Raw genomic sequence first — 27,414 nt, forward strand, 5'->3', positions numbered from 1 at the left:
TCCGCAGCTGCCCAATTAGAGAGTGGGAGACGTTGACCCGGAAGCACAGGGTTGCCGCTCCTGGGGTGGGAGGTGCTGCTAGCTGTTGGCGGGAGAGGCGGTGGTGGTGCTGGTGGGTGATTTGGGGCCGCAGAGGTGCGTGTGAGGCGGGGGGGGGGCGTCCCGTCCCGGGGTGAGGGGGAACTCGGAGCTTCGCCCGGTCAGACCCAGGAGGCGGGCCGGCCGGCCTAGCCGCTGTGCGGACGAGCCCCGGCCCTCGCCCTTGCCTGAGGACCGGTAGCGCTGTGGGACACGCACGGTCTCTGGCAGCCCCGCTCGGGAGTACAACTGGGCCCTGAAGGGAAGAGGGGGGAGTAGGAGGGGGAGGGGGCGGAAGGTGACGGGCACCCGCACGGCTCAGTTGCCCGAACTGTGTTTCCTAAAGGCATGAAGCCAATAGCATTCTTGGTATTTTCACTTAAAGCTAGTCAGGTGGCCTGTGTTCGCGGGAAGTCTTAAAGGAAGGAAACTACGGATAGGGTTAAAATTTGCATTTGGCCTTAGGAGCATAGCTATACAAGTTATACGGCTAAAGTATTTATGTTAATGTGGTGGTTTGTCGTATTAATAAATAAACATTGCGACTGTGGAGAGCCTCTGCGTCTCAGTGATGCCCGTGTCAAACTTGGGTGGCTCCCAAGCAAAATACTCAGTCTTGGATGCTGAGACCTTCAGATTGTTAACACAGCAAACTCTGTCAAAGGTCTGAGATTTAAAGCTGTTTTTCCATGTGGTGTGTAATTAAAGGTCTGATTTCCCAAAAAGGCTTAAGCTAGTGTCAAATATATACTGGGACTAAAAGGAGTGATTCTGAAATCAGTTGTGTATCTCGGCCTCTTGTGTTCTAGCACAGGAACCTGATTTTCTTGAAAATTGGTTGACTACAGTAAAGTACAAGTTCTTTGGTACACAGAGGTATAGGTGCTCTGTCTGCAGTGGGGGTGGCTTAAGTCATGAAACCATGTTTAAATATTATGCATTACAGTATTCTCATTTACGGTTTTGCAGCCTTGATTAACTCTGCTTTTAGTTAGACACCTACAGTCTTTAAAGAGGTACACAAGTAAAGAGAATTTGAAGGTATCATTTCTTGTCATTTGCTTGGAAATTTAAAAATTCTATATGTGACTTTTCTGGTGTGTACTGTTACTTAATTTCTTGTCTTGGTGTTGGGTTGCCAACAGTAGCACAAAATCTGCAGTTGTTGCTGAAGTCTGTAGAGACAGTTTTGAAAGTATGTTAGTTAGGTTAGTTAATCTTTTGATTGATGAAACTACATGCTACATCTAAAAATAACAAGCTTAAGTACAGCTTTTGTGTTTTTAAATATGATGTTCCAGGAGATTTTGATTTGTTGTGCCACAAATACCTTTTACATTTTTCCTTTATGCAAATGAGTAACGCATGCTTTTTAAAACTTTCTGTGTAGTTATGTAGATTTTCATCCTGGAGAAGACATCACTTCCGTGATACCTTGACTTAGTCCACTGAAAATGAAGCAAGATTCTACTAGAAACACTGCTTACACTGTGGATTGTGAAGATTATGTGCACGTGGTAAAATTCAATCCATTTGATAGTGGAGATGCATGTTCCCTCATTGCATATGGTGGCAATAATTATGTAGTTGTTGGGACCTGCAGATTTCAGGTTAGTTTGTATTATTGTTGATTTTATTAGTTGCTTCCTGAAACTTACTTTGCCAGCACCTCTACTGCAAAAAGACCCTGGTTGCTTTCCTGTTTCCTCCCCTCCCCATGTAATCAGGGGACGGTTTTACTTGTTTATTACATTAACAAGTCTGGGATATTTGTTCTTCAAGAATATATATAAAAAAGTATATATATAAAATACAGTGGTATAAATTACTATCCTGCTGGTATAAAGTTCCTTTTGAATGCAATCATAGAATGGTTTGGGTTGGAAGGGACCTCAAAGATCATTTAGTCCAACCCCCTTGCCATGGGCAGGGACACCTTCCACTAGACCAGGTTGCTCAAAGCCCCCTCCAACCTGGCCTTGAACATTTCCAGGGATGGGGCATCCACAACTTCTCTGGGCAAACTGTTCCAGTGTCTCACCACCCTCACAGTAAAGAATTTCTTCCTAATACCTAATCTAAACATACCCTCTTTCAGTTTAAAACCGTTACCTCTCATCCTATCACTGTGCTCCCTGAATAGACTGCAAAGAAAACAGGAGTGCTCTACTGGAAGAGTAATCCCATTTTAGTATCTCTTGCTAATGTTGGTGACTGCTATCTGAAAACTTAAGTGTGCAACTTTGGAAATATGTGACTTAACATTTGCTGTACATTGTTCTTTATCATCACAGGGTAATTGGCTCCTTTTTTGCACAGTTATATTTTGTTCTATGTACATTTGCTATTTAGATTAAATTGTCTTCTAAAGCTTTCAACTAGCCTGCGAAACAGCAAAGATTACAAGTACTTTCAACTTTACAACTAAAGTTTCTATGTTAATTTTATAGATATTTCTTTTAAGGAAGGACTGTAGAAATAATTACGAATTTTTTTTTTGCTTTCCCAATTGTTTTTATTGGATCTCTCTCACAGACTGTTAGAAACAGTAAAATATATTTTCTTACCTTGAAATTATTTAGAGTCATCATATTATGAAAGTTTTTAAAATGTAAAATACTGTGTACTGTGTATTTTTATACTGTATAAGATTTTTTTTTTAATTAGGGTTTTTTTTGTCTAGATGCTTGAAAATCAATAGGAGACAACTGTTATCTTTGGAATCTATTTTAAGCTTTTTTTCTTCAACTCACTTCTCTTATACAGTATTATTTTTGTACTTTATCTAATACAAATAACAGCATAACTGGTCTTTTTATTGTTATTATTCCCAAAAGCCTTACTGTTGGAAATTTTCTGAAAAGCACCTAGTGCTAACCACAAAAACTTACTGTCATCTGTATTGCCCTCTATCTTGTTTCTGGTGTAGGCCTTGAAAAGGAATTAATTAAAATGTTGACAACCACTGGTACAAGGTAGTTTTTCTGTAATTTTCATATCCTCCCTTCCCTTCCATATGTGGAGTCACTGAGTATTTCAAAGTAGGGGAAGAAAATGCTATTCTTGCTCCTTGCTTCAAGAAGCATTGAAAAACACTGGATAATTTCATGCTTCCACAGCTAGGTTCTTCCTAGCCTCTACACTATGCAGAGGGCATACAGAGAGGTTGTCTACTTCGAAGCAGAATCATGACATAGAGAAAATTTTGTAGAAATATCCTTTGAGGTGCTCCATTAGATGTTTTGAAAACTTTTTAAAGTGTTTTAGAGGTCAACTGATTGACTGAGTCCGCAACCCCGACTCTTGTTTCATCTTCCCCACCATCCAGTGTGCTCACCAGTGGGAAAAATAGACAAGTTAGTAATTTTGGTCATGTTAGATGACAGAGGGTACCTTTCTAGCTCCTGCTGTTTGAAGAATGTTGTTCTGGAAGTGCTAGCATTTTTCCATTGTGTAAAAACAACCTGGAGAGAAGATAGCCTAAATGACATGCTTGCTTTTCTTCCCATTGTTTCTTCTCATTGCAGTGGGTACTTACTTACCATGCTATCATCAGTGGCTTTAGTTGTATCTGTGAAGATATTAATTGTACAAAGAATGGGCTCAGCACTCATCTTTGTAGCTCAGTTCTGATTTTTGTCCTCTGCATTGGCTTCTGGCTTGAGACTGCAATCATTTCATGTATTTTTAAGTACTTACATATTTCAAGTCAATTCTTTATGTTCCAGGTTTTCACTTTGAGGGGGTTACAATCTAAACAGATCCCACATACATGTAACTTTGAAAGCCTTTCAATTTCATATCAATCTGAATTGTTAGAAGTCATTGAGATGTTGTTCTGGATTAGCTAACTGCAAAATTTCTTTAGGAGGAGGATGCAGAAGTGGAAGGCATGCAGTATAAGACACTAAGAACGTTTCATCATGGAATCCGAGTTGATGCCATAGCATGGAGTCCAGAAACTAGACTTGATGCTTTACCTCCCCAGATAAGGTATTTATAATAAATGAGTACAATGAATCCTTGTCTTTTATCTGTTTTCCCTAATTCCTTAATATTGGACTATGTTTAAAGCTTATGGGTGAAATCTAACTCTTTAGAAATCACTGATGAAGTCTCTGGACACTTCAGTAGAACAACAGTTTCATTCTTAGAGTCATTCTTTTTTTGGGTTTTTTTTTGTTCTACTTGTGCCCCTTGCCCCTCCCCCCAGTGAACTAGCAGTAAATAATTTTTTTCTCCTTATTCGTTATTTTAATGGACCTAAAATGTAGTTAGCTCTTTCTTTGTACATCTGTGAAGAAGGAATTCTTTTAAGAACTTTACTAAGGGTGACAGTATTGTAATGGCCTGCTTTATAAAGTTATATGTAATGGTCTGCGTAGTATGGGCTGTGTTTAGGAGTAGGTCAGATGCTATTTGTGAGACCCGTTGAGGTGTAAATCTAGAAAGATAATTAACTATTAAATATGCACTTAAGAATTAAAATGTTCTCAACAGCTTGTAAGCCTCTTCAAAATTATGATGGTTGCTTACTGCTACATTTTTGTACAATCTTTTATTTAAAATTGTTAGAAATTGGTTTATGAATTTATGTTTCGGTATTTTAAAATACTGATAATGAGGGTTCTTTTTTGTGCTCTGCCAGTTAACTTCCTCCAAGGGATGTTTCAATGGCAGTTATGAGAGATATTTCAGGTAATTGATAGTTGATTCAGATTTAGCTTTGTGAAATGTTTTGTGTTTTCCATGAAGAAGTATTCTTGGCACTTGATACACACTATTTTATACATAAGTTCTGATTACAACTCTGCTTGTTGCCAAAGCAGAAAAGTTAAGTTAGAAGTTTTTGGTTTTTTTCAAAATTTGAATTTTTGTTTGCATGTCACTTTGCAGGTTTAAACTGAAGGGAAACTCTGATAAAAAGTCAACTATTGCAGTGTTAATTGACTGAAGGGCTTTTCTTTCCTTATTGAGTGTAGGTTTTGTACTGCGGCTTCTGATAGGAAGTTAAGGCTATTTACTTCAGACCTGCAGGACAAGAATGAATTTAAGGTAAGGGCAGCTAAGCTGATTTTTAAAAAATTATTTAGTCTTTAGTGGAGTCTAGTCTTTAACTGCCCTTCTGCCCCATTCTGCTTAATGTACTGTATGAGATAGGATCTGTCACAGTTCAGTGCTCTATATCCATCATCTCTAGCAAAAGTCATTGTATTGTATATACCTTTCTGTCTTTAAAGTGCTAATAACTGTAATTATTAGCTACATGATCTTTTGATTTAAAAGTATTTATGTAACAGTTTAACCAAATTGAAGAAAGCAAGTAGAGGCTTATGGATCATCTAAACTATACTCATGAACAGAATGTTCTACAGGTGAATTTCAAGTACCATGCTGCATAAGGTTCCTTTACATAGACACCTGTAAAATTTTATGTGGCATTGGTTATTGGACTCCTCTATAAGAAAAGCAAATTTAGTAACTTCTCTTTCATGGGGAATTGGAAGTTGCAATTCCACTCTTTCAAACAGTAGAAAATTTAAAGAAAGAATACTGAATTTGCAGTACATAACTGCAGACAGGTGCACTAAACATGCCCGTAGGCTGTCACTTGTTTATTTCTAAGATAGAAACAAAGGAAATATCTATTTCAAATACAATTTCACTTCCTCTTCTTTCAGTGTAGATGGTAGTGTTCTTAAACCAGTGATATAAAAGAAGCCAGGTCTAAATAGTGTCTTCACTTTATAAACTGAAGATTGGTTTTCTGGAGACTTCTTTTGTTTGCAAGACACGTCAACTCCTATGTCACTTGGATGTGTACCTGTTCTTCAGAATTTTGCCTTTGAAACAATGTCCCAGTCCAAGTACTAATATTAATTAGATGTTTGAGCTAACTGGTTTGAATTTGTTTTGTTGAGGTCTCAGCCAAGAATAATCAAGGCTAATTAATACTAAAAAATCAGGGGAGAGGGTTCCTTCTTTTTTAGTGCTTTGGAATATGATAATGCCTCTTTTGGTGAGAGTTGTGTATTGAGTATAGAGGAGAAAATAATAGACTTTCATTTGTGGTTTGGTAATTTGTATTAGTAAGACAATAATATTTGTCATACAGAAACTAAGTGAATCACAGATGTCACTTCTGTGGCCATACTGATAAGGGAATGAATAAAGGCATGGCATAAGAAGTAAAGATGGATGTTACTAGAAAACAGAACGTCTTTTCTTTAAAGAAAATACTTTTTATGTTACTTCATACATGCACATACCCTTAATTTCCTTCTTTCATGTTTGGTCCTTCATCTTATATGGTTTTGTCACCCAGGCAGTGGGATAACTGACATACTGACAATCAACTATTCTAACAAAATATTTCTAAAAGTTCTTAATGCTGTTTGCTTGTGAGTTGATGTCTGTCTTTCCTTATTAAAGTTATCTATTTATATAATATCTGCCAGTTCTATGATATTGCAGACAACAGGCTTCAATGTTAAGTTGTGAATTAAGTCTTTTAAATTTTTAGCAGAATGTAAAGTTACTTATTAATTATGTATGTCTATCGCAATTTGAGAAATGTATAGAACTTCGTAAGCACACAGAAGAAAGAGAATGGATTAAATCATTAATAACAGTGTAGGTGATGGATGTTACTAGATAAGTGAAAATAATCAAAAATATGGATGAGCCTGGTAGTACAGGCTCAATTCAGCTGAATTTCTATTTTTTTAAATTTTGATTAACAAGGGACCTGATGGACTGTCTGCTAAAATCAATGAGACGTCTCTTGACTTCAGTGGATACTGGTTCAAGCCATGGATTCCACATGTTTAATAAATATGAAAGCTGTTAATTATTTTTACTGGGGGGTTAATTAATGATCAACAATTTTATGTGTTTTTCCAAAAAATTGAATGGCACAGCTGTGATAGTTCATAACTTTCATACCTACTTCCTGTCCCTACAACATCTGGTCCTTAGCAAAAGGTACTCTTCCATGCCTTCCAGAGTAGACTTCATGTCTACACCAGCTTTCAGACTCTCACAAATTGATATGGGATACAGGCCAGACTTAACACTAGGAATTTCCAGTGGGATCTGCCATTTTGCTCATTGGGAACTAATTGCTTCCAGAGAAATAATCAGTATTATAACTTCACACAAACACACCTTTGATAATTCATAAGCTTAAACTTTTAACATGCAAGTTTATTGTAATGAAAAATTTCTAGGAAGCTGTTTATTACTGAGTTAGAATGAGATTACAAACAACACACTTTTAAAATAACAATCACTTTGAATATACCCAATGAGATGATTCTTTTCTAGCTTATTAGCAATGCATGATCTATATTACAACCAGAGAAGCAAAGGGGACAACTCAGTAGCACAGTCTGCTGAGCGCTGTTTTTCAGAACAGAATTTCTGTGATGGGTTATTGTTTTCCCAGTTCTGACAAGATTTTTTTCTGGTATCTGACCAACACAAATAACACTTTAAAACATGCACTTCTAATTTAGGGGAATTTATTACACAGTAGCTTTGACTGGATGCCTAGAAATAAACTTGAAATGCCACATTTACATTTCCATTAAGATAGCAATTATTTTTCATACAAAAAGGTTCGTTGGAGAACTGATTCATCTGCCCTTAGGACTTCTACACAAAATGCTCTGACTTGCAGTTATAAGCTTCTGCTGCAAAAGTATGTTCATTGTGTAACACATCAGAATAATTTTTTATGCTAGGTATTGAGTGTAGAGACCACAGAGGATGCATTAATACAACAGGTGTTGGACATTAGAATGTCGTATTTAGGCTGAACAGCCACAGCTGGAAGTACTAGAAGTATATAAGTTATTTTGCCCCAGAAGGAAACAAGCAATTGCAATATCTTAATTATTCAACTCCAGTTGATATGAATAAGCTCCTCCAGTGTCTAATGTATACAGCAGGATCACAGAATTTTATTTTTGTCAGCTGAAGATATCATGGATGCTTCTTCATTTTTGACGCTACAGAAGACTAAAGACTGTGTGTAGTGCTTATGTGATACAAATGAGAAGTGTCGGCTTGAATTCAACAGTAAAGCTATTAGCTTTGTTTATGTCAGCTCCATCACTGAAATTAACAGTCTAAGAACTTCATTGAGGATGTACTGAGACTGATGAAAAAGTGAAAGTCCGTATTGTTACTGGGTCAAGCTTGGTCTAATGTTAAAAATAATCAGAAAACAGCTAAAAATACATATTTTTACCTATTAGTGAGGATCTTATTAGTGAAAAGGAAGAATGTGGACTAGTGTGTTTATATTGGTAAAAATGTTGTCTTTGAGACTATCTTCTGGGTTTTTTGGACAAAAAGTGTGGAAAAACTTTCTCTGAGCAACCATCTTAATTTCTTATACCCGGACAATCATTGTACTATATACTTCTTGTAAAGAAAAAAGTAACACCTAAATCTGATTTAAAGTATTTGCAAAACCTCAGATGTTCACAAATACTCGGTGAGCTATGCTGAGCTGGCTTTCAACAAAGTTTGATACAGTGGTTTCCTAGTAACAGTCAATTGATACCTCAGAAAAGCTGTTTCATAAACCTGAAGTTGAACCCATGATAAACACATGGAAGACTTTGATCCATTGTACGGTGCACACTTGACACATGGGATTTTCAGGAGAGGTACAAAATGTGCAAACAAAGCTAAAGGAAGTATGTGATTACAGTCAAAAAGTAATCTCTGAACATTTTGTCTTTTATAATAAACAATTAGTATGTGTTGCTTCTGGAGGGATAGACAGAGTAATCTTACTCTGTTTTCCCAGTGGAAAAACTGTCTTGATGTAATTATCAACAAGGAACTTGAAGCATACTGAGTTTTCCATTACTTTGTCAACACAACTAATCCAAAATTTATGGGTTGGATCAAGCCCAGAACAACACACAAAAGGTAAAATATGACTGATGGATCTTCGTGAAATCTTTTTCTTCTTTTGAGGTTTTCATTTGGAAATGAATTGTGGCTTCCTTCTCCTGCTTCAAATTTTTTTAATAAAAAGCATATTTCATCAGAACTGCGGAAGTAAAATGAGGCAGGATATGTGAATTCAGAATGCTGAAAATTTTCAAAAGACTTGGCATTTCTGTCTAAATAGTTTAGCATCATCTAAAGATGTATTAGTTCTAGTGTAATTCACTAGGTTTCAATAAAATTATGAGCTATTGGAAAAAATCAAGTTGGCTGCTGAAAATGTTTCTGTATTGAATTGATGAGGCATTCATAAGATTTTTAGAGAGGGGGATTTAGTTATTGTGCTGCTTGACAAATTTTTTTTTTTTATCAGTTCTGCATTTGTTCCTCAGAATAGCTACACTTAGAGAACAGCAACAGTGTGTTCTCCTTTCAGAAACCTGTGGAACTGGTTGTTTTCATTGGACTTTGTTTTCCTCTGCAATCTCTCCATGTGATGTTATTATCCAGAGGATATTTTTGTCTCCTTTTTATGATACCTTGCTGGGCAAAACAAGAGCAGCCATGCCTTGAGACTTAATCAGTGGGACTAAAGAGGATGGAACAGTAACACATACAACATCTACACGTGGACATTTGCCTCACTTAAAATTTTAAGTGAGGTTTCTGTCAAAAAGACCATAGATATAGTTAAGGAGAGAAAATACATATAAATCCTCAGATGGAGCAAACTGGTATCTTAACTAGCTACAGATTTTCTAATGAGACCAGAGATGATTTCTTCATACCTAGCACCCATGTGAATGAATTTGACTGTATTTTAAACTTTGACTGGACCCTAAATGAGATGAGTTTTGCATGCTTGCTTAATGCTAAATGTTTGTAAGTTCTTTAACTTAGGTTTCTGAATCATAGAATCATAGAATCATAGAATCATTGAGGTTGGAAAAGACCTCTAAGATCATCAAGTCCAACCGTCAACCCAACACCACCATGTCCACTAAACCATGTCCCTAAGTGCCTCATTTACTCGTCTTTTAAATACCTCCAGGGATGGGGACTCCACCACTTCCCTGGGCAGCCTGTTCCAATGTTTCACCACTCTTTCAGTAAAGAAATTTTTCCTTACATCCAATCTAAACCTCCCCTGGCGCAACTTGAGGCCATTTCCTCTTGTCCTATCGCTTGTTACTTGGGAGAAGAGACCGACACCCACCTCGCTACAACCTCCTTTCAGGTAGTTGTAGAGAGCGATGAGGTCTCCCCTCAGCCTCCTTTTCTCCAGGCTAAACAACCCCAGTTCCCTCAGCCGCTCCTCATAAGACTTGTTCTCCAGACCCCTCACCAGCCTCGTTGCCCTTCTCTGGACACGCTCCAGCACCTCGATGTCCTTGTAGTGAGGGGCCCAAAACTGAACACAGTATTTGAGGTGCAGCCTCACCAGGGCCGAGTACAGGGGCACGATCACTTCCCTGCTCCTGCTGGCCACACTATTTCTGATACAGGCCAGGATGCCATTGGCCTTCTTGGCCGCCTGGGCACACTGCCGGCTCATGTTCAGCCAGCTGTCGACCAACACCCCCAGGTCCTTTTCTGCTGGGCAGCTTTCCAGCCACTCTTCCCCAAGCCTGTAGCGCTGCATGGGGTTGTTGTGGCCGAAGTGCAGGACCCGGCACTTGGCCTTGTTGAATCTCATACAATTGGCCTCAGCCCATCGATCCAGCCTGTCCAGGTCCCTCTGCAGAGCCTTCCTACCCTCGAGCAGATCAACACTCCCGCCCAACTTGGTGTCGTCTGCAAACTTACTGAGGGTGCACTCAATCCCCTCGTCCAGATCATCGATAAAGATATTAAACAAGACCGGCCCCAGTACTGAGCCCTGAGGAACACCGCTCGTGACCGGCCGCCAACTGGATTGAACTCCATTCACCACAACTCTCTGGGCCCGGCCGTCCAGCCAGTTTTTGACCCAGCGGAGAGTACACCTGTCTAAGCCGTGAGCCGCCAGCTTCTCTAGGAGAATGCTGTGGGAGACAGTGTCAAAGGCCTTGCTGAAGTCCAGGTAGACCACATCCACAGCCTTTCCTGAAGATACTGTAAACCTCAAAAGATTACTGATGTCTGTAGATAAGTACAAAATACTTCGTAGAATTGAGAGGAAAAAGGTGTCTTGATATTATGATCAGCTGTCCTGGTTTCAGATGGGGTAGAGTTAATTTTCTTCCCAGTAGCTGGTATAGTGCTGTGTTTTGGATTTAGCATGAGAATAATGTGATAACACACTGATGTTTTAGTTGTTGCTGGGCAGTGTTTATACTAAGTCAAGGACTTTTCAGCTTCCCATGCTCTGCCAGTGAGGAGATGCACAAGAAGCTGGGAGGGGGCACAGCCAGGACAGCTGACCCAAACTGGCCAAAGGGATATTCCATACCATATGACGTCATGCTCAGTATATAAACTGGCGGGATTTGGCCAGGGGGCAGCCGCTGCTTGGGGACGGGCTGGGCGTCGTTTGGCAGGTGGTGAGCAGTTGCATCACTTGTTTTTCCTGGGTTTTGTTCCTCTCTCTCTCTATTGTTGTTTTCCTTTTCATTACAATGTAGTATTATTATTATTATTATTATTATTATTATTATTATTATTATTATAATATTTCAATTGTTAAACTGTTCTTATCTCAACCCACAAGTTTTCTCACTTTTGCTCTTATGATTCTCTCCCCATCCCAGCAGGGTGGGGAGGGTGAGCAAGTGGCTGCGTGGTGCTTGGTTGCCAACTGGGGTTAAACCACAACACCAAGATAGCTGAAAAGCCTTCAAAATACATAAAAATCATCTAACTTTTAATTTTTACTCAAACTGGGATTTTGCTTTTATTCAGAAAAGCTACCCTGCTAAGTTGGTTTTTGTTATAGATAAATTATTCTCAGTACTTTGAAATAAAAATGTCATGATTAAGAAGCTTCAGGCAAGAACAATTACACAGTAACAAGGTTCCCTTTGAAATTACTTCATGCTTTCTGATACAGCTGTAAATGTTTGCTTTTGAGTGACAGTTCACGTATATTCACACCATGAGGGCTCATATCCTATTATTTGAGAATGGATGATCTATTAATTCACAGTAGAAGAGTGTGTACTATAACCCATTTTCTTTCCTCTTCAGCGCAACAGCAGAGAGCACAAAGCACTGTGTCTGTTCTTCTCAAATGCTTAATAGAAATTATGCTTAATTGCTAAGGTGTTGTATGGCTTGCTTGTTTTTGCTTGTACTGTTGTTCCTCATTTTTGGTTTTCTTAAAGTCTCCAGCGTGCATTCTCTTCTGTTTCATCTTCTTTCACTGAGAGTTTTTTCACTGTTTTTTCTAAAGGTAGCCTTTTGGTCTGCCATCTTTAGCGGACATCTCCTCTTAGGCAATTTGTGTTCTGACTGCTTGGAAAAGGGCATATACTGGACAAGTGGCTGGTTTATTGCTCCTTCAGGAAAAAACTCTCTTGCTGCTTCTAGGAACCCCTAGTAAAAACTACGATTCAGTGATAAGAGTTAATTACCAATAATCAGAGTTCTTTAAGATATGTAGATCATGCATACATTCACTTCCTGCTTATTCTCCTCTTTCTTTCTGAGATTTATTATCTTCTACCTTCAAAATTCAGTGCTTGAAAGGAGGATAAAAAGTTCTGGTGCGATTCACTGATCTCTGTCAAGCAAGAACATCAAGCTGACCTCTGTGGTAACTACAAGGAATAGTGGGGGGGTCTTTTTACCTACAGTATGAATCTACACATGAATTAGATATTTTAAAGAACTCCAGTTGCTGATAAATACTTTTTTTTACCTTCCATATCGAATGATAGCTTTATCTTAACACTCATACATCTTTCCTTCAGTGGGTCTATTAAATACATTGTAGACTGATGGAACAGTCAGCTCTAAGGTAAAAGTATTTCTTTTTTCTGATTGACAGACATTTGATGGCCACTCAGATTACATTAATGATCTGGTGTTTGCTCCCAAAGAAGGTCAAGAAGTTGCAAGTGTAAGTGATGATCACACCTGCAGGTATGCATTTTGTTCAAAACGTTATTGAAATAGTAGTATCTGGCTTTTTCTGTGTGTGTATGCCTTATATGCTCACGTAAATAAATAAGCATTTATTTATTTCTTTTTAGTGGGCCTTCATAGCCCACTAACAAGACAACAAGCGGACTAGTCTTGTTAACTAGGTTGTGGACTGGCTTTTTGTTGTGACTTGTGAGGTGGTTTTTTTTTTTCAAAGCAACATTTTGAACTAACTAGATACAATGTGAAGAGAACTGTTCTGTCTTGGAATTACGTACACTATAATTTCCCCTGGTGGGACAGGAATAACAGGCATGAGAATAGGAGAGAGAAGACATGCATAGCTCAGCACTGAACTGTACAGACACTCTCTATCTATTCTGTCATCAGATGAGTCCAGTTTAAAACCAGTATTTGTATGTGAACTTGTCCACTTACCCAAATTTATCAGCCTTACTAGGAGGTGGGATTACATAGCCTAAGAACAGTACCATACTAATGCAGTGGTACTGGGAGCTCATAATACCATGACTATAGCTGCTTCAAACCCATGTATTTAGTTATTTGTAACTGGAAGTAAAAGGGAAATATGGTGAAATACTTTGAAAAACACTGGTTAAGGTTTTGTAGTACAGGAGTTTTTCCTTGTCAAAAGGTCCCCCATCCCCCTCTTCTAGTAGTGCACATGAATCTATAAAGCTGCTATTCTTATCCCTCCAATGCAGCTCACGGTTGGAGAGATCAGGAGGGCAGCTATGCAGGCTTTGCAAGTCATTGCAGTAGCAGCAAGAGACTTGAGAAAGCATCATCTTTGACTTTTCTTTGTAATAGCTGTGGTAACTCAAAACTTGACTCAATTAAGGAACTGTTTTAGTTTTTTCTCTGATTATATGAATTATATATTTGCTCTTTGAAGTTACCACCATATCAATTCCTATATAAATGACCAGGTAGTACTCAGGGGGAAAAAAAGTAATTTTTTTTTCCTTCTACCTGCTAAGAGAGAAAGGAGTAGCTTTTAGAATGATTACTCTGTGTATGGGATTTTGTAAAGGGTAGATCATCAACTGGCATAAATCACAGTTTAGTAGCTTTAGTTGAGCTACTCTGGCCTACATAAACTGAAAATCTAAAAGGCCTGTGATTTTAACATCCCTAGGGAACTCAGAAATACTACTTTGACCAGTACGCAGATTTTCCATAGACGCCCTGTCCATATTCCCAACAAAATCATGAGGAATGAATAGTAGAAATGTATGACTTATTTGTAGCTTGTTCTGATTTATTTCCTATCCTTGATTTCTTCATTAAATCTAAACTAATATTGGGCTTATTCAGCAAAGAGCTGTTTGAATGTGTGGCCTTTTTTTGTTTATTTTATGAAATGCTTAGTGTTCCTGGGATGAAAGAGAACTGTTTTAAAACCAGTAGTCTAACTGATACTAAATTAAAAGGAAATAAAAATGATATCATTGGTGTATACTACCAAGATTTCAACTTAGTAACTCTGAAAGATATTTTATACAGTAAACCATAAAGTCTTTGGTTAAAAGCCATGGGAAATAAGTAGGATTTTTTTTGGCTACTTGAGTTCTTATTTTTTCCATTCATGCATGTGGAGCATGAAGACTTTTTTATTGAATTTAAAGGTTACACTTTCAAAACTAATGGAAAATGCATTCCTTGGGACTTACCAAAATCATTCCTTACTTACTGTGTAATTTGCTTCAGCAGTAAAGTAAGAAGAGGAATAATTCTTCTGTCTGTACTGAGTTTCTATCCTGAAATTGTTCTCAGGATACATCATCTGTTAATACCTTTGGAATAAAGTTCTAGAACAATTAGTACAAGAACATGAAGTTTTGAGTGTTTGGGTATAGTTAGAGTTCCAGTTTTAAGTCTTAATAAAGTCATAATACAATGTCTCAGTAAGTACAGAATATATACAAACATGTTTAGATCTTCCCTGGTTTTCACTCAGTAGTAAGTTTAGCAGAGATCTCTAAGGAACTCAAATTTTCAGTTTTCATGCACTAAACAATGTTGCCACAAGCTGCTGCAACAGTGACATCTCAGAGCTGGGTTCAGTCATTTTGGTTAGAAGACAGACAGTGTAAGTCAGATACTGGTTATATTCAATGTTCTTACCTTTAAACTGCTGCTATGTCGTTCAGGAACTCTTGTTGTTTCTTGCATGGTCTTTGTTGGCCTTGTTGGTCTCACAACACGAGACTCTTTCCCAGCTGTGAAGTAGAACTGAATTAAAAATACTCTTGCATAAAAATAATTGCAGTAGCCATCTATGTTATGTAGTTGTGAATAAAAGCGTTACGTGCATTCATAGACAAGTGAAGAGATGTTGGTATGTAAATATGCTATATGCTTTAATAATCTCACGTTTCCCTGCACTGAGAATCTCAAAACTAATATAACCTTAAAAAGAATTGTTTTTCTGAAAGAAGACACCTTTGGAAGACTCTTAAAACCCACCATGTTGCAGTTACTCACAATTGTATTTATATTAAAGATCAAAATTCCTGTAGCTAAAAATTACATCTGCAAAGTTGATTGAAAAAGTCAAATCCTGGGTCTTAAATACCGTATATTACTTCCTCCATTTTGTCCCAAGGATGGCTATGTTCCAAGATGGATGAAGCTGTTCATAAGCATATAGTTAATTTATATCTTTGGCAGGATATTGTAATTTTCAAATTTTGCTGTATTTTACTTTTTTACGCATTTCATAATTGCTTTACTTTTTCTTAAAAAATAGAAAATAAAATTATTTTTAAGGTTTGATTGCAAAATTCTAAAGAAAATAGTAAAAGACTGGCAGAGGAAATAGCTAAAATAACTAGTTATATTAAACAAAAATTTGAATCAGTTTTATTTATGTCATATATGTTAACATATTGAGTACAACTGAAGTAAAAATAAATAAAAGTTAGTATCTTGTGTATACATTAAAAAAATCAAATTTAGGATATTTGTACGTTTCTGCTGAAAGCCAAACTTCGTCATGGCAGGAAAGTAAATTACCTCTTGGATTTAATCTAATTGTCTTCCTTCAAATCCAGTTGTTTTTTCTTCATGATCTACCTTTCAGATCTCAATTTCAAAATTCTGTATAATATTTATGTGTAATTAAAGTAATTTGCTTGTCCATTTCTTGGTATCATAAGAGCATGCTTAATGAATAAGAAAAAATCTTTTATGGTAGCTTTAAGGAATATTTCCTTTCATTCCTTAAAATTATAAAGCATTATACACTTCTTTGAACATTTGTATTAAGTGTAGGAACATGTGCATCCCACTTTGCTAATGAGAACTGTGTGTGCAACTCCCTGTGCACCACTCTTAAAAAAAAAAAAAAAAAAAAAAATTATTGCTGGCTTTTTCGTTATGATTTGGAAACACAAGATAGGAGGCTGCAGGGATTCAGATGTACAAATCATTTTGTTCTGACACTTAATGAAGCCTCTGCAAAAAGAACATAGGAAATGTTTGGAAAACAGCATGAGCTTAACAGACACCCCTCTGCTGTTGGTAGTTTTTGACACTATCTGATGTTTCTTGAATTATTTCATGCAAAATAGCATCCTGGTAAAACCTGCTAGTCTCATATGCATGGTAAAAATTAACCTCTGACTGTTAAAAGGTTAATTCAATCTGATTAATAACCACCTCGTACTCCATCCTCATATTGAACGGAAAGATTAGTGACAGTGTCAGGCCCTTAATAATGGCAGCATGGCAATTTCTTATGGTCATCAAGTGCTGGATTGGCTTCTATTTTAAAAAGCTGAAAAGGACTCATCCATCCCTCTCCCTCCCTCTCTCTTTTTCTTTTTTTAATTATTCCTTAAACTACAGCATCTTCCTCTCTTTTTGTGTGTGTAATAGAAAAGAATGTACAGTTGACTTCCACTTTATCTGTGAATGTACTTGCCCTTTGATTCCCTTCCGAGTTCTGTTCAGTTACGTATGCCGTGGCTCATGTTGCTTCATAGAGAAGGACTTTGTGAATTTATTTATCTATTAGTCACTGTCAAGTTCAGCCTTCTCTGTTGCACATAGAACAAATGCCAGTTTTGCTCCCTGGACAGAGATTCAGGGGAAAGGTTTGATATCACTGGAAACTAAACTAACTAGACTCAAAATTTATTGTAGTGTTTCATCTGTTTTTAGGGGGTTTTAATCTGTAGTGTATTTGTTTACATGGTACTCTTATGTCTTAGTTGTTTTGTGTAGGTCCTTCTCTAAACAATATGAAGGAACACCAATGTGTTTTGGGTTTTTTTGTCTTGTGTTCTTTAATGCGTTGCCAGTGCTTGTTGCACTTGAGTCCTACCTTGTTAATTCAATAAATTTTAGTCTTTGGTTATATTGAAAAGTTGCCATTCTCACTTAATCCTGCCTCCAAAATTATATTATATTTGTATCTTCCCATTCCTAGTGCACTCAATTATGGATTTTTGCCAAAATTTTTTAAAAAGGTATCTTATTTCATGTTGTTCTATCTTCATTGGTTCGTGTTATAGAATTCCCCAGTGTCTCTTCCTATAAGAAATGTCATACCAAAATATTTATCCTTTCTGAGGTATGCTGATTACAATTCTCAAGCTAGTTATGCATGATAATTGATGGAAATAAAGGATAGTTTTGGATTATTTTTAAGAGTCTGGTCTTTGAATTTGCATACTTTTTGTATGCATCCCTGTACGTCCCCCAAATGTAGTCTTACACAATTTCTGCTATACTTTACAGCCACGATGCAAGTATTAACCAACAACTTCTGTTGTAGTTCACAATCACTATGCAAGTATTAACTGGTCTCCAGTTACAGTATCCAGTCAGCTTCAAAAAAAAAAAAAAAAAAAATCACTTTCCGAATCAAATGTTTGGAACATTATTTCAGTCTGGTCTTAAGAGTGGATGAATAAGCCTTTAGTTAGAAAGTCTTCAAAATATGCAGATGAAATGGTAGCTATTTCCTGTGTGACTTATTATGACTTATGTTAAGGGTCACACAGTCCTAGAATGTAGTCTAGCCTATAAATTGTTTTAAATAGAAATCACTGCATTAGGTTTGTTTAGCAGTTACCTTGTATTTTAGAAACTCATTGGTAGAACTGTAGTTGAGTTTCTCGGTAACAGCCATCCCACAGAAGCATTTAGTTTTACATCTACATTGGGAACAATAAGCTGATAACTCTAACAGCTAATTTTTCTTTGGTTGAAAGGATACAACTGAAGCTTCACGTTTTTGCAAAAATACTGCTTAGTCTCTGGCTTTGCTTTAGATAACTTTAAGGGTATTTCAGTAGCAGTAGTACTGTGTATTTCTTGGGCTTGTTTCTGAGTGTGCATGTTCTGAAATGTGTATTAGCGAAGAACAGTCAGTTGAGATGCTTGAGATACTACATGTGCAGTTCCTCTGCCTCTCCCACTTCTGCCAACATTGCGGGGGATAATCAGAATTACATCCCACAGTTACCAGTGAAAAATAGATCAATGCTTGCATATCCAAGTAGATATTACAAGAAGCTAGAGGTAACATGTATTTTAATGCCAAAATCTGAAAGATTCCAATTACTAATTCTTTAACAACATTGACATTTCCTTTGACCACCAAAAGAAAATGGTGAACGTGGGTCAACTTTCTGAAAGAGTATTTACACATTTACTCTATGAAAAGGCTTTTTATTTCATGGATCAAAAATAAGTGAAGGACATGCTCTACAAGCACAAATTTAGGAACCTGTATGCCGAGTCACGAGATAGTTTAAGATGGCTGTGCCTGGTGGACTAGGGCTAGGCAGCACAGATGAATTTCCCCTTTCTCCTCATGCAACCATTTTTGTGGCTTGTTTCGCACAGTGTGCTGAATAGGGAGTTCTGCTACCTAATTCTGCTACAGATTCTGCAGTGGCAAACTGTTAGTTGGGCAGTGCATTACCAGATTTATAAAAACTTAAATTCTTTATTTTGTCAGTAAAATAAAATAAATCACTAGAAATTATCTTTAATATTACACCCTTCTCTTCTTCTGGACAGCTAGAGGGGATTCCTACGGTTCCACTTCAGCCTTCTGTTTTTTCATGTCCTACCTAGTATCCTCTTCAGATCTTTGATAACCACCTCCATGTGGAGCTGGCAGAAGACCTGAGACAAGGCCAATGTTGGTTGTATTCTCCACACTGTTAACTAATCTCTGCACCTCCATTTTCCTTTTCTGAGATCTTACTCTTCTCACTCCTTGTGCTCGATGAGGAACAACTTGGTTCTTTACCTTTGTTGTGTCATCTCTGTAACAGGAATCTCTCCCTTCTCCATAGTCCTCTAGGCTTTTCAGGGGTGATAGGATTTTCCTCACACATGGCATATGTCTGATGGAGATATAAAGAAACATCAGCAAGGGGTATTTAAGTTAGATACTATTTAAAAAAACAAAAACAAAAACAAAAACAAAACATTTTGGGCATTTTTAAGAGTAGGTCAGACAGTAATCTGTGAGTAAGGGTTCAAGTATAGTTGATCATGCTATGTGGTTGGGAATGGTATCAGATGTCAAGGTTTGTTCTAGCCCCCACCCTACTTACTAAAATTGTTAGAAATCTTACGCTGAAAGAATTCCCTTTTTTACTTTCATCTTCTGGGGATTTGAGAAGTGCCTGAAGGTTACAATATGGTTTTGTTCTTTCACTATTGCAAATGATGATTTTTATTCAGTTAGGATTTGGTTTTGCTGTCCAGTTAGAATTAATCAGAATTCAGAAAGTTAGAATATAAAATAAGGATAATCTCCATTGCCACAAGGCAGGTTTTCAGATGTTCTAATGAATACTTTGCCAACTTTAATAAAAGTCCATTGTGTGATAAAATTACTGCACATATGCAGCATGTCATTATCCATATTCATGCATTCTACATACAATATAGTTGTTCCAACATAGTTTGAATATCTTTGTGCTTTGAGATAACTGCAGTTGTCATTTGTTTGGTTAATCATAGGATGTGAGTGACAAGAGAAATGTACTAATATTTCAAGAATTTTCTTTAACGGCATTTGCAACTATCTGTATTTTGTGTTAGTTTAAATTTTGTGAGTACTGCAGCATATAATATCTCAGTCCTTAGTTACTTAAAAATAATGAATTTACTGAGCAGATTACATATTATTTTTGAAGCTTTCCATTATTCAAACTTTGGACCTTATTTCAACTGTGGTTATTCAAACTTTTCTCCTTTAAATTTATTGTGGAAGCTTTTTTAAATGTCAAAAAAAATACCGCAAGCCCAATAACAAGTCTATACAACAATGGTTGGTGTGGGGAGGAGGAGAAGCAAGAGGGTGACACATTGCAGGGTTACAAAAAATAAGGATGTTTGGAGAAAAGTGGACTGTAGTTTGCTTTGGTATAAAATCATGGTAATATTAGTAAAGTTTCAAGCGCTTTGAATGGGAGACAAAATGCTCAGTCTTTTTGGATTGATTTACGTGATAGGAATGTGGACAAAACTGGAGGGTTTTTTTAGCATCTGTAGCTGATTTGGTTATGATTACTGAGTAATAGAGTAACTGAAATTCAGTTTGGCTAAATTTTTGGTCTTTGCACATTTTTTACTTGGGTTAGTCACAAAGAAATATTGAAAAGAGTTAATTGAACACGTATGTAATTGTAAACTTCCATACCAGCATGGACTTGATTCATTCAGTCAAGGATCTCTTTTGATATGTATTGCCTGGTGGGTTTGTTGTTTGTTTTGGGTTTTTTTTCCCCAAAACTAAGTGATGCCATCTTTGTTATCAATAAAGAAAGAAGAAAATATAAAAGAGGCATTTATCCTTTTTTTCACTCTCCTATACAGTTTGTTACTAACAATCTTGCCATTCTTACAAAATAAGAGATACAAGTTTGGCATTTTATAAATAACAAAGTTAGGGAGGTAGAAAGCATAAATGTCTGTCTCAACACCTAATAACCTCACTCACTTCAGGGAAGGAAACATGATGGCATGCTCCTTTAGCCAAAATGATTCACTGTCTTCTGTTATATCATAATTTTCTCCTTGCACAGTAAATACACATGGAAAGTGTTGATTTGACTTGGACAAATCTACAAGGCAAAATTTTTGGCACTAGAAGAAAGTATTGCATGTTTCTAAATTACCTAATCAAGTAGATATTTCATTTTTTTAAACAGTTGTCAGGTTTTTGTTTTGACTTTTTTTAATAAGGACACTGATCCTTCAAGATTAGAGACCCTGTGTTTTCCACAGGGAAAACAAATATTTGATCTGTTGTGGTTTGGCATAAGAAAACAACATTGTTCATTAAATATATTTACTTTATTCCCATATATTTTGTCTAGACTTATGATGTATTATTTAAGAGTTTTTTGAAATCTCTTAAATATAAGGCTCTAAGCACCCTGGTGAGATATAAACTGAAAAAGTCTGGAGGAAGTCAGCAAAAATCCTCTAGAATAAACAATAATAGTATGTAGCCACTCATCTAACTCAAAAGACTGGGCAGAACACTACTTAAAAAATTGGCTGCTTCTAAGGTTTTGCGTGTCAAGGAGGAAGGATGTATGTGTGTGTTTCGGTGTGAAAATGCATATAAATAGTATGCAGCCTTGTTCAGACTGATGTTCGCAACTGTGATGTCTTTGTCTGACAACTGAGCTACTGATTTTGTAGGAAAAGAGGCAACTGAGCAGTGGCTGTGAGGTAAAATAGTCTCAGTTTTGGTTTTATTGCATTTTATAAACCAAGTAGCTTCATGGCTCATTAACACTCATATGGAATGCATCCAAAGAAAACTCACTCATCACCTAACCTAGTTTTGGTGTTTCAGCATACATTTCCCTATCAATCCATATTGCCCAATATTGTTGATTTTTCTTTTTTTTTTTTTTTAACTGCTTGATATGTACTGTAGGTGCTTCTAAAGGAAAAGATTAAACTGGCACATGTGATTTATTTGTTGAAAGCTCGGCAAGACCCTTTCTGGGCTGGTGTTATCTCTGCCATAGATCCTTTTGTTTGCCTTAGCTTCATTTTTAGTTTCTTGTATTTCCATTACTCAATCTTGTCTTACCAGGCAAAAATGGAAATTCATATATTAGACAAGCAAAATACTTTAGTGCATGGTCTTATCCTTTACATGGTAATGTGGATGATTGAAGTTGCTTGGTACTTCACTCTAGGTTGCTTGTATCAGCTAGACCAACGCTGACTTTCTTGCTTTGTGTTGTCTCACTGTTATTTATGGTATAGTCCAAAGGCTGTAGTGTTGACTTATGAAAGTGGGAATGTATCATCTAGATTTCATGTCTAGACAACTAAACTTGTCAAATAATTTGGACATTGCCCGTTTAAACAGAGGCTCTGCCTAGTTCATCAATATTAAAATACATTATCTTCAGCACTGACTGCTTTTACTGACTTCTATGCACAAGTATTAAGCATCTGCAAATTTCATTCTAGGTGTTCTGTTAGTCTGTTTCTTCTTGAAATGATAAAGCATGAACACTATTTCATTTGGTCACTTCCTTTGTGAATGTATTGAGGCACTGAAAATTAATGTATTTGCAGTCAAATGGCAACAAATAGTTTAATACTTTGCTTTTTTTTTTTTTTTTTTTTTGCTTTAGGGTCTGGGATTTGGAAGGAAATGAGAAGGCCCATTTTGTTTTACGTTCTCCTGGAATGAGTGTTTGCTGGCATCCTGAGGAGGCTTTTAAGGTTGTGTTTTCTAGCTCTTCACCCTCACCACCTTTAAAATAACAGGAGGGCGGACTTACCTAAACTATGAATCTTTGATGCTGTATTAAGATTGATGTTTGGGGAGCTAGTGTACATTGTAACTGGATATTAGTTGGATCTGCTAACGCTAAGTCGCTGTAAATTAATTCTGATTCCCATTCTCGTCATTTTACCCTCAGTCCCTCACTCCTCCCATCAGAAATATTCCTTTCTTGATGACATACATCAATTGTTGCTGATGACTATTCTGGTGATTGCCTGTTAACTTACAGTTACCAGAGAAAAGTTCAAGTTTTTCTCAGTCATGGTAACACAGTTCACCAATAACGTAGACTCCTATAAAGCATGCCAAGTTTTGAAAAGCATCTGTTTGAAGTTAGCAAGGGATTTTTTTGTTGTTGTTGTTCTTGCTTGGAATATATGAAATATGTGCTGAAAAATCAAAACAAATCAATAAACTGTGATTTTATCCTTATCTGATTATTGTACTGGGGAGGATTAATCAGCTGATACATACCAAAATTTTCAGCTTCATTAATGGTCTAGTCCTTGCAATTTTTGATTTATTATTCCTGTTGTGCCAATCAATAACTGCCTTAAGCAGCTACAAATAGTTGTTCAGATTACCACAAACACACACACTTAAAACAGAGAAAAGCAGTCAAATAAGATATCAAAATATTTACATAGCAATAGGGAAGAAGGATCTCTATTCTCATCACACTTCCCACCAATATCAATATCCGGTCCTTACTAAGAAAACTAGGAAAACTGTTGATTTAGGTGGTATCACAATTGAATGTGTTTGCTGCTGTTTGCTACTGGGCAACTTTGTTAGCACAACAAAATTACTAGATTAGCCCAAAAATATTGCACTATTAAACCAATCTTACATATTAGCTTGTCTTTTCTTTGACCCTTATCAAAGAGTAGGCACAGGATTTTTTTTTTTTTTTTTTTTTTTTTTTTTAAAGAAAAACCCCTTCAAAAGGCTAGTAAAACTTGACAGACTTGATGGTTGCTGAAAAGCTTACTGCAGGTCAAAATGCTTACTGCACCGTGTCCTTTAGTTTGCATAAGAGCATGTTTTGGTGACAGCTCTCTTTTCCCAAACAAACTTGGATGTTACTGGAGTATTGTTTTTAGTGCTTCTTTGCCTTCCTTAATTGTTGTTCATGACTATCTGAGAACCATGGTCTCCTCATCATTTAATCAGGAAGCTCTTTCTACAATACCTAATAAACAACTGCTTGAATATATTACTTTAATATAAAAAGTTTAGATAAAATCTGTTGCAAACTGTTACAGGATGAAGCAAGAGATGGTACATAAAATCAGTAAGCATGAGTCCAGAGTGTACAGTTACACTGATCAATACTGTTGTTTCCTTGTACAGCACTATGTCTGACAGTCAGTTCTTTGTACTCAGAACAGGAACTTTTTTCATTTTCAAAGAATAACTTTTTGCTTTACAACTCTAAAAGCACAGTGCATTTGTGGTTAAGAACTGGTGCTTCTAAGCACCAAAATTTTATACATAGATATCTAAAGATATATATAGATAAAATCATGTAATCATTATGTATAACAATGTGACAGTAGTATAGATTAAAGTGCTTTTTATTTATTGGTGGAAGAGTGTTCAAGATAATGTTTTCTGGTACAAAGTGAAAAATTGTACCTATTTTAATATTATTAATATTTGCTTGAAAGTATGCTAGGTTTGCTATAGAGTAGAAAAGATACTAAGATTCATTACATGCTAAGTTTACAACATTCTATTAATTTCTTTTAACAGCTGATGGTAGCGGAGAAGAATGGAACAATACGATTCTATGACCTAATTACACAGCAGGCCATTCTCTCCCTAGAGTGTGAACAGACGCCGCTGATGTCAGCAGACTGGTGTTTAAAAAATACTCTTAAAATTGGAGCAGTTGCTGGAAGTGATTGGTTAATCTGGGATATCACTCGCTCTAGGTATTTTTATACACAAGATAGGTTTCTTTATTCTCTTCTTAAGCAGTACATGAAGAGGTGTGGCCACTTTGCTAATATAGCACTTAAATGCACTATGTATTATATCACCTATTCAGTAATAATGAACATTCTTCAGGAATTTAATGAAATCAGTACAGATCATTCCCTGGCATTCTTTGTTTCATCTTTATCTATCAATATTTATCTGTTAAAAATAACATTGTCTTTTTGTCCATTTGACACTACTGTTTACCTGTCACTATAAGTTTTATGTGTTTGTTAAAATTTCATTCTAAGTCATAAATACATAATTGTTGAGCCATAATAAACTGGATAACTACTTCAGTTTTCGTACTCCAAATTGAGATGTAAGCTGCAGGAATGCTCTGGTTTTCCCTCAGCTTCTTCACAGAGAGTAGACAATGTGTCCCCGTCACTGTTTAAATGATACATGCTTTTGGTACTTACAGTATGAGCTGTAGTTGTTTGCAGTTGTTTACCCTGAATGTCTGTTTTAGTTATCCGCAGGATAAGAGACCCGTCCATGTTGATCGAGCCAGATTATTCAGGTATAAGCGTTGTTCTATTCTGTGGTTTTTGTCTATATAAATCTGTGTATATGCAAGCAGTTGTGAGTTTAGGGACCTGGTTGTGTCTCGCTTAAATAATTTTTAGGGGGACCTGGTCTCCCCGTTGTGAAATTTGTGAACGAACTACATTTAGCATGTATGTGTAACATTCCCATTTCTTTTTTTCTGTTTTACAATGACATGCATACGGGGCTGTGAGTGGTGAATCATTTACAAGCCATTTCTCTGAATTTATTTCTCTGGTGGTAGTGGAATATCTGACATCTTCACACGGTTAACCACAAGGGAGAGAACTCCACTTTGTGTGCACTTCTGATAGTCTGATAGGGATATTTGAAAAGTACGTTCATTTCATTCATAGGTGGTCCCGAGTGAATGAAAATCTGTTTGCAACCACTGGATATCCAGGAAAGACAACTACGCAGCTGCTTGTTCATCATTTAGGACATCCCCAGGTAAATTTTGGAGTTCAGCTTTTGGCTGGAATTGCATTTGTTCTCTTCAAATCAGGCTCATAAATAGTTAAAAGCTACAATTAAAAAATAGCCCAAACAATCCAGAAATGCTGCTTGGTCTACCTATTTTATTTTGTTTTGTATCACCCATGCTAAGGAAAAAGAAATCACACCATGCTTAACCTGCTATTTAAAATGCTGCTTGATCTATATGTTTTATTTTGCTTTGCCTTATCGGTGGTAAGGGGAAGAAAAACACATTTAACCTGTTATTTAATAAATTTTTCAGCATTTCTCATTCTAAAGAGGGTAAAAACAGCTGGCTGTGTATTTTACAGGTTTGAACTAATTATATTTTAAATCATTAATGAAAATATATCCCGAGACAATGAATGTAAAGTATAGGAAATATTTTGGGTTTGCTGGAGTTAGTATATATTTGTAACGCTTACAGTAAAAAATTACCTCCAAACATACTAGTTGTGAGTACACTTAAATAACGGGAAGTAATTTCATTAAAAAAGGTTTCGAAGTTTGAAAGTAATAATAGCGTTAATAATAATGAAAATAGTTGAAACAATTTGTTATCATGGAATATTTTGCTGCATCTTATTTAAATGTAGTAAGTAGCTACAGGAACTAAGTAGCAGATAATCAGATCTTTCAGTTGGATTTCTGTTGTATTTTAACTGTATTTGTTGAAGAGTAGTAAATCTATGCTGTTTATTTGTCTATGCAACTTGGTGTATGTGGTATAGTTATCATTTATATGGTAAGTTGTACTCATATTTCTCTCTCCTTTTTTTTTTAAAGCCCATTCTTACTGGCACTGCAGCTGTAGGATCTGGTTTGACATGGCATAGAACTCTTCCATTATGTGCAGTCGGAGGAGATCATAAAATTTTCTTCTGGGTAACTGAAATGTAAAATAAGCATTTGCCTTCAATATGAAACTTTACAGCATAACGTCTCTTTCCTAGTAAAACAAAGGAATTTACTCTTTGTACTGGTATTTATTCACTTGGAGAACGTAAGAAAGGAACAAGTAAAATATGAAACATTTGTGTTTGATTTTTAGTTTGCAAATACAAGAGCTTCTGTAAAACCAGTTATCATACATCTGGTACTTGGTTATTTCCCTTAAAATAAAATGTACATTTTTTTAACATGGTATTTGGTGTGAAATGAATTTTTAAAAGTGGTTTTTTTAAGAGATTTTGTATCCAGCAATCTCAGTCTGGCAATCTCACTCAGTTAACACAGCTCAAATACTTTGAAATTGTCCAGAGTACCTACAGAAAGAGAATGCCTGTCTCTGTATTAACTTTCCCGACCACCACTATCTTATAAGAAAGAAATGCAATAATGTACTGTCATAAAATGTTGTCTGTGAATGTATTTGCTGAATAAACTAGTTACCACTAACAGTGAAGAAGCTAATGGTATAATCAGAATGATAATTTTAAGGACTATTACTTCTTTTAAGATGATGGAGGGATTTACTTCAA

At 36.4% G+C, this 27,414-nt stretch overlaps 1 protein-coding gene across 2 annotated transcripts; it reads left to right on the plus strand.

The window, feature by feature from the left end:
• The first annotated feature begins 63 nt into the window (after nt 1-63).
• NUP37 (nucleoporin 37) lies at nt 64-27,331 on the plus strand. Of its 2 annotated transcripts, none has more exons than XM_076339631.1 (10): nt 64-135; nt 1,469-1,688; nt 3,947-4,071; nt 5,061-5,133; nt 13,013-13,107; nt 22,770-22,860; nt 24,680-24,861; nt 25,380-25,430; nt 25,813-25,906; nt 26,720-27,331. In XM_076339631.1, exons 2-10 carry the CDS (start codon nt 1,533-1,535, stop codon nt 26,831-26,833), a joined length of 981 nt encoding a protein of 326 aa, XP_076195746.1. In that variant the 5' UTR covers nt 64-135; nt 1,469-1,532; the 3' UTR covers nt 26,834-27,331. The 2 variants fall into 2 exon arrangements, with proteins under 2 accessions (XP_076195746.1, XP_076195754.1); XM_076339639.1 differs by having other exon boundaries at nt 64-112.
• Nucleotides 27,332-27,414: the final 83 nt, after the last annotated feature.

This window comes from Aptenodytes patagonicus, chromosome 1 (assembly GCF_965638725.1).
Source record: "Aptenodytes patagonicus chromosome 1, bAptPat1.pri.cur, whole genome shotgun sequence".
Classification (NCBI taxonomy): domain Eukaryota; kingdom Metazoa; phylum Chordata; class Aves; order Sphenisciformes; family Spheniscidae; genus Aptenodytes; species Aptenodytes patagonicus.

Coding starts and splice junctions, on each gene's coding strand:
- NUP37 (XM_076339631.1), top strand. CDS start 1,533: ATGAAGCAAGATTCTACTAGAAACACTGCTTACACTGTGGATTGTGAA. Junction 4,072..5,060: donor GCTTTACCTCCCCAGATAAG/GTATTTATAATA, acceptor TATTGAGTGTAG/GTTTTGTACTGCGGCTTCTG. Junction 5,134..13,012: donor AGGACAAGAATGAATTTAAG/GTAAGGGCAGCT, acceptor TCTGATTGACAG/ACATTTGATGGCCACTCAGA.